The 7,892-nt window shown below is 42.3% G+C and overlaps 1 protein-coding gene across 1 annotated transcript; it reads right to left on the bottom strand.

Annotated features, from left to right (window-relative positions):
• Positions 1-1,005: 1,005 nt before the first annotated feature.
• POMC (proopiomelanocortin) lies at positions 1,006-7,253 on the bottom strand. The gene is made up of 3 exons (XM_063300329.1): positions 7,142-7,253; positions 3,982-4,139; positions 1,006-2,095 (listed from the first exon to the last, which is right to left on the bottom strand). The coding sequence occupies exons 2-3, from the start codon at positions 4,111-4,113 to the stop codon at positions 1,430-1,432; spliced, it is 798 nt and encodes a 265-aa protein (XP_063156399.1). The 5' UTR covers positions 4,114-4,139; positions 7,142-7,253; the 3' UTR covers positions 1,006-1,429.
• Positions 7,254-7,892: the final 639 nt, after the last annotated feature.

Here is a 7,892-nt window from a genome sequence, read left to right as displayed (position 1 = left end):
TTCCCTGCTGAGGTAAACAACGAAACCTTGCCTCACCCCACCTCTCAACCCCTTTACTCTAGTGTGCCATTTCTGAGCCCCCACACCACTGCCCCACGGCCCTAATCTGTGAACTATAGGCTGCTCCTGGGAAAAGCACCTGGCTGAAAACTACGGTGTTATACTATCCTTCCAGTTTTCAGTGGGAGTGAAAGGGCAGTAAGAATGGCATCTTGATGGCTAAGCAACTTTCCCTTTGTACCAACAGCTTAGATTTTTGAAAAGTAAACAAATGTATACCACACGTACTGCAAACACAGGGAGAAATCTAGTCATTTCTCTCCCAAACACACACACAGACATACTTTTTTAGGTAGGGTGGGTTTGCAAGGGGTTTCTCTAACTCCAGCAGCAACCACACCTCAGGAGGCAGGGCACTGACTCAGTGATAATTTTTGGCCCTCTCCCATTGGTTAGCTGGAGGGAGCATCAATTGTGTCATGCTATTCCCTGCCTGTTCTCAGAGGTCCAAGGTCTCTAGAGCAAAGATGGCTGCAAACCAGCTTCAAACTGCTTTGGAGAGACTGAGGGGTCAAAACTGTGTTATGTGGAAGTTCCTTTGGGTGGTTCAAGTGTATCCTCATTTTCAGCCCAGTTGTGACCAGGTGATTTACCCTTAAAACTCAGCAGAACAATTCCCAAACCAAATTGGGTAGCCGATGTAATCTGGGAGGAGGGAAATGGTAAATATTGGGAGGTCACACCCATTTCCCTTGGGCAATGTATCTAAAAGTGATTTGGCCTTGCCCACTCTTGGTCTACTCACTTCTGGACTAACTCTTGGCCCACAAAAGCAAGTCCAAACATAGTCTTCCTCCCAAAGGTGTGCCTTCTCGGTCTTAATTCATCATTCTTTTTTAATGTTGATCCCATTCTAAATTGCATCCCTGCCTGCTGCAGAGCAGAAGACTCTGAAATCATGACAACTGCACTCCAGGTGACCAAAAGACAACCTCAGAGACTTAATTAGCTTGCAAAAGATGTATTATCATTATTCTTAGTAGTAGTATTTTATAACTTTAATCCTTTCATTTACAGTATTGTACAGCTGGTTTAAAATATAAAAATAATCTGTCCCTCTGAAAGATAACTATGCCTTTAGCTCTTCTTCCGGCTTACTTACACACAATGACAGATGCCACCTTGAACATCTGCCACCCATGCCTCCCACCAATTATTGGTATATTCAAAACCAGAAGGCAAACGTGAAAGCGTCTCCTAAGCAGCAAGTTTCTTAGTTAATATTAATAAGTAAGAACAACGAAAATAAATGATATCCATTAACAATATTGTCATGAAATATGTCAGAGAAATTTATATGCGGGGTGCCCAGACCCTTCTCCCCATCACCACCATGCAAGGGTGCTTTCGGTCTTGATCTCCCTCACCCTTACTGGCCTTTCTTATAAGCAGTTTTAATGATGGCATTCTTAAAAAGAGTCACTAGAGGAGTGTGACTGTGCTCTGAGGTCATGAAGCCACCGTAGCGCTTCTTCTTGGGCAGGGCTGGGGCATTCCACCGAAAGTGGTGCATCTTGTAGGCAGCATTATCTTTCTTTATTTTTCTCGGCTGCATTTCTTTGTCCAACATGGTGGCTTCACTGCTCTGCTTTTCCTCTGAGGAGTCAAGTTCAGGGTTCTCCAACTCCCAGGAAAGGTCTCTTCTGAACTCCTGGGGATAACTCTCTGATGACTCCTCTTCTACCCCATTTGGATTCACTTTGATGGGTCGTCTTTTCCTGCCCACTGGCTTCCCCCATCGGAAGTGCTCCATTGCATACGACCTCTTGCCTTCTTGCCTTTCACGGGACTCTTGCTGGCTTTCCAAGTCTCCTTCCCAGCTCTCTTGGGAAGAGGCCGAGAAGAGGTCTGCACTGGAGTCACGCGAAAGGTCCTTTCCTTTATAGCCTAAGTTGCTGCCATTGCTGTTACCCTTCCCAAATTTGTTCCAGTGGATGTACTTCTGAATATTTTCAGGCAGAGGCTGCATGTGACCAGTTCCTGGATATACTGGAGACTCATTTGAGAGGCCCGTTCTGCAGGCCCTGAGACACTCCTGCAGTGGAAACAGAGACAAGGCAGGAAGATGTTGATTTAAAAACCACTGTACAGCTTTCAATACCACCTAGAGCAAATTCCCCTTCCCCGCTTTTCTCAGTTTTGGTGCCTTGGCATGAGAGTCAGGCTCACCAGCAAATCTGCAAGACCTTTGTTAATTTGCAAGCAAGTATTTCTAAAGCTGCCTTTTCCTATTTAAATTAAATTCACTCATATTTAGAATCTTGATTAGCTCATAGATTATACATTTCTTTAAAGTAGGAAGCAGCTTGGGAGGAGACCTTGATCTAAGATTAGTTGGAACCTCCAAAAAGTGGACAAATCTCATCTAGCCTGTCAATCCACTCTTGACACATCTGCTTTTGCATTCTCCCATCCAAAGTATTTCCTATATGTTTCACTTGGAAGGGAACAAGTGGAAACTGCTTTTCTCAGTGATGAGAGGTGGCAAAAAAATATGGAACTTTTTTTTTTACATTCTCTTTCCCACTTGTGAACTTCTCGGAGATTTCCAGCCATTGTTGGAAATTGGATTCTAGACTAGGTGAGATAAATGATCTGAGGTCATAAATGGAATTAGATAACAAGACAAAATCACTCCTGTCAACACTTCATGCAGCTATTGGGTTTACATCTGGCCTTTGCTTCTCAAAGAACATTCAAAATGGGATCCTTTTCTCTTCAGTGAACATCCTGAACTTCCAAACGTCCTTTTTAGAAGCTTGACTTACCAGCAGTTTCCACACTGCTGAAGCCTTCCCATCTCTAACCCATTATAGATGCCTCCTTCCCCCACTATTTTCCCCAGCAAAGAACAGTTATTTTAATCTTTAAAATCTGCAAAATTACTGGCTTTGTTACTACATCAAGAAGTTCAGTCTTTCTGCAAACCAAGACGGGGTTCTGTTTCCCATTGGAGGGTATTCTTACCACATACCTCCTCTTTCCATGCTTAGATTAATTATTTCATTTCCATATGAAACCAAGGCAGATGCTGTATCAGCAATCAGTTTCCTTTGTGTGTTTATTGTTTAGCACTGAACTTTTCTCCTGCTCACCACTTCCAGTTTGTTACTCCAGGGACCACGATTTGGAAAGATTTTGCCACCATTCTGCCATCATTTGGAATGTCCCTTGAGGTTTTCAAATGCAGCTTTGCTGCCATGCTGATCATGAGGGTGCCCTTCCCTTACCACCATCCCTACCAGCCAGTTATACTGACCGTGAAAGTCATACTGGCCATGAAAGCCTACACCAGTATGTAGATACTAAGGCATGATAAAAACCATTTTTGATTGGATTGGATTGGATTTTAATTATGTAAAGTGTTCACAGTCAGTTGCCATCAGGCTTTTTAAAAAATCATAGCATACATACAAGCATACATAAAATTAATTGTAATTAAATTATGATTTTTTCCAATGTATATAATAGTTTCCTCCTTAGATCACATTACACATTACAATTTGCTTCTGGATTTTTGAAGACTACATCCAATCCTTTGGAGGGACTGCATGTAAGCTTGAGATCCTGCTTGTGGACTTGTTATAAATACTCTGATCCCAGGCCATTCAGGGCTTTAGAAGGGCCTGTGAAATAAAGCCAGAAGCACTGGCGTCATATGATTATCACAGCCAGTTAATCATTAATGATATACAATGCCTTCTTCATCAATTTGAATAATCTCCATTGAATCCACATGTAAGCAAGTGGCTGTCACTCACAACATGGGGTAACAAGTTCCATACAATCATTTCAAGGCATTTCCTTGGGTTTACCTGAATTGAATTTACAACCACTTCATGGGTAGTCCAAGTTCTATGTCTTCTCTCCCAAATACAACCATCCAAGAAGAAGAGGGACTTAGGTGACCAATCCACTTACCATCATCTTCACTTCCGTGTTCATGTCCCAACACCAACTGCTGTCCCAACAGAGGCTATGCACTCCTGCCACTGAATGGATGAGCAGAACTCCCATAATGGCCAAAAGACGACTCCACTGGGGATTCAGCATCTTCAGAGAAAGCCACGTTGTTTCTGCTGAGACAAAAATATTGGCCACCAAATAAAGCAACGTAATGTGGATTATAAGTAGCCTGAAATGATGGGGTGCATGAGCGATCAAAGGTTTGGTCCAGATTTAACCTAAGCTCACTACCTAGTCCTGGTTAACCTCATTTCTTCTACCTGTAGTATTATCTGGATAATACTAAGTTGCCATCAAAAATATTTTTCCAAGGATTCTAGGTGTAAGTATCTCTTCAGAAATCTTTCCCAAAATTTTAACTCCTCCCTAGAGTAGCAATGTCCTCTTGGCACATTCTTTGATAACTGCCAGACTCTTCACCCTACTTATTTTATTTGTTTGTTTGTCAAAATGATATAACCACCCATCTCAGCAGAGGAAGATTCTTCTTTTAGGTAAGAATAGGAGCCTGCATACTGCAAAACTAAAATCCAGCCTCAGGCATAACAGATTTCCATTAATGCCTCTGGATTCACATAGACCCTGGGGGCAGTCTTAGAAAAATAAAATAAATGGTCGGAGGCAGCAGCCCTGTCCTTTCTTTAAATCTGGCAGAGTTGGCCATATCCACTATGGCACCATTTTGTGACAATGCCCATCACGTGCTCTCAAAATTCCAAATGTGCTTATTTGTCCTAATAGGCAGAGGACCTCTGCTTTAAATGCTAGACAAGTCTAACATTATAGATTAGCACTTGCAGAGATACGCTTATTCCCTGTTCTCTAGCAGGGCCAACCTAAACCTGGCTAACATTGTATTTTCCCAGCAATTTGCTTAACCTCTCCCAGTCACAGGCTATGCTGACACACACATGCTAAGCCCTAATGCAGTTGATTTGCTCTTGCCTTAGCCTATTGTTCAAATCCAGCCACCACGGGTTGGAAACCACAATGGGAAGCATGGGAACACAGCCCGTTGTGGTTTATTCAACAAGCCATTGTTAAAATAAACCATTCCTTAGACTGATGGGTGAAACTAGCCAGAGGTGGTGGTGCTAATGGCTTCCCCAGATTCTTTGTGTATTTGCTGCCTCGCCATGAATAGAGGTACAACCTTCATAAAAAACAAGAGGACCACTCAGTATCTTATTTTATCCAAAAATGCCCAGTCCCAATGGCTGGAATTAATTATTACCATGGTTTATGATGCTATAACCATCTCTTCTACCCAAACACCTGGAAAACCATTCCTAGCTACAGCTGCTAATCCCACAGAAATACAGGAGATAAATTTATTGCAGTCAAAGGAAGAAGATAAACTTTTTAATGGTAGCAAATGGACTATTTGTACCATCCCTCCCCCCCACTCACCGCCACTCTACAAGTCTCCATGTACAGATAAGCCCATTTTCTATGCACATTTGAAACATTCAAATTATTACAACTCTCCTCCAGATGTTGGGCAGGACTGTATCATTACTCTTAGCAGGTATTTTCAAGTGTGTCCCTATAAACAAACACACATGTTGCAGGAGGAGAAGTGGTTTTGGCTCCCCCCCCTCTCTCATTTCAATGTTTACAGAAACTTTCCCCTTCTATTATTTCAAGGTCTGCTAAACCTTTCACAGACCAATGTGGCACCAAAAGGAAAATGAATTCCTGGAAATGCTCTCCAGGAAAGTCTATCATTCTACTACTAAGACAGATTGCTAGTCCATCTAGAAGATTAATATTGCAATATTATTGCAATATATATAATATTGCTGGTTAATGGACAAAATCGGAAGAGCTGATTGTATTCTGGAAGGAAATGTCTTCTTGCTAACTGTTCTTAGCACGTACATGTTACGCGTAACTCAAATTCATAGAGAAGCTGTGAGAGAGACCTAAGTGTCTTGGCAGTTGAAGGAGACACCAACTAGGGGCTTGATGATTAAAAAATGGACAAGAACAAAAGAAAACAAGAAGGGAGAAAAAGAAACTGAAATGTGCATAGAAGGATCTGTTTTGAAGTGGAGTGTCTGCCAGGTATTCCAAGCAGTCAGGCTCAGTACATCCCTCTTCAATCCTGAAACTGCAGTAGAACAAGAAAAGAGGCCACAGAAGGAGGACCATGAGTGCAGTTAAGAGAAGAAGGATCGTTGGATCCAAGGACATCATTCATCAAGGAGTTCTTTACTGTAAGCCACCTTGAAATGAATAGGAACTATGTTGGGCTTCAATAGCTTCCTTATTCAGCTCTCATTCATTTCAGTGAGACTTGCACAGAAAAATTCTGCAGAAGATTGGGTCCATGGTATTTAGGAGAAGAAATGGTTAGGCACCACCAAATTCCACGTGAACCCTGCTACAGATTGAATTCCCTTCTTCTTCCCATACTATTAACATGATGTTACCACTTTCAGGCTTTTACATGCAGGGATTTCATACATCTCCTCCATGTGATGACAAAGTTGGATTTTTTTACCTCCAAAATAATGGAATCACTTCAGATTTCCATAGCAGCTCCATAGAAGAATTATTCATCACTGGTCAGTGTCAAAAATGTGCGTTCTCTTTCTTCAATGAATTAGATTCCTTTTAAGTTATCTTACATTCTCACATTCTCCCCCTCATACGTTTTGGGGGATAACTATTACCTCATAGCAAAATAAAATTGTTATTCCTCCTAGTTGCAAAACCCAAGGTTTTTAAAAAAGTAGTTAGATTAAAAAGTTAATAGATTAAAAATAGTTTGTCTATTAAAAAGCTAATTGTATTTTAAAAGAACTGTCATTCCCGGAGCAGTTATTCTCTTCAATACAGATTTGAAGCTAGGAAGAAGGATAGGTAAGGTAAAGCTGTGATAAAAAAAACATACATGGATTTTATTCTTGATGAGTTGCATAACTACAAAGTCCGATTTCTCAGAAGGCTTTAATGGCTGCCCTGTTTAATTCTCACGATTCAACCCCCTTGGGGTATTGCATTCGCAATTGCCTGTGCAAGCAGAACTCCTGAGTAATTAAGCAGAGAGCTGATGCCGTCTGCAAACAGAGCAAGCAAAACTATGCATGTACAATAAGCTCTTACCTACCACGCGTTCAGCTGACTGCGAAAGGCGCAAATAAAAGTGGATCAGATCCCTTGCAAAGGCTCTCTGCAATATGATAGAAAGTTAGAAACGGGACATGCCATGGACAGCGGACAGCGACCATCTCACGTACTGCTTCATTGCCTTTAAAGCTACTGCTGGTCTGAGTTTTTCCCTTCCTGATGTTTCTCTCCTGGGATCTGCCCGCCTGAACTTTCAATACAAGGCTTCTTCTCCTACACTCGGAAGAAAATGCATAAAGCCAGCCCTGCCACCCTTCCAGACAGAACATTCCTCTGCCTGAAATATAAGGGGAAAAGAAAAAGCCAAGGACAGCCAGATGCCCGCCTTTTGCCTTGCAAAGAGAGAGCGGACCAGCATCTGAAGAACTGAATTGCAGCCAGGGCGAGAGCTCAGCGTCGCTTACCTGTTGCTGCAACGAGAGTTCTTCTCCCTCTCTCTCTCCCTCTCTCTCTCTTTCTCTCTCTTTCTCTCGGTCTCTCTCCCTTTCTTCCTCTTAACATCTGCAAGGTTTCAGCTGCAACCCCAGCCCCTTTTTATACCACCCAAGCTTGTCTTTAGTGCTAAAGCAGCCTTCCGGACAGACCTTTTGAAGCAACAATAAAAGGGGAGGCGTCCAGGAAGGTTCCAGGTAGACAAGAACAGGAGAGATTAGCAGGCGTCCATGAAGACAACGTAAGTTACGTGGGGAAAAGCTCAGGAAAGGCAGCTGGAGGTAGAGGCAGGATTAGCA

The sequence above is a fragment of the Candoia aspera genome, chromosome 1 (assembly GCF_035149785.1).
Source record: "Candoia aspera isolate rCanAsp1 chromosome 1, rCanAsp1.hap2, whole genome shotgun sequence".
Classification (NCBI taxonomy): Eukaryota; Metazoa; Chordata; class Lepidosauria; order Squamata; family Boidae; genus Candoia; species Candoia aspera.
The sequence above is the reverse complement of the archived record's forward strand: the minus strand, read 5'-3'. Positions and strand labels throughout refer to the sequence as shown.

Excerpts from the sequence above, each read along its gene's own strand:
- POMC (XM_063300329.1), bottom strand. The coding sequence starts at position 4,113 with ATGCTGAATCCCCAGTGGAGTCGTCTTTTGGCCATTATGGGAGTTCTG. Across the intron at positions 2,096-3,981 it reads ACACGGAAGTGAAGATGATG|GAGTGTCTCAGGGCCTGCAG; the intron begins GTAAGTGGATTG and ends TTTCCACTGCAG.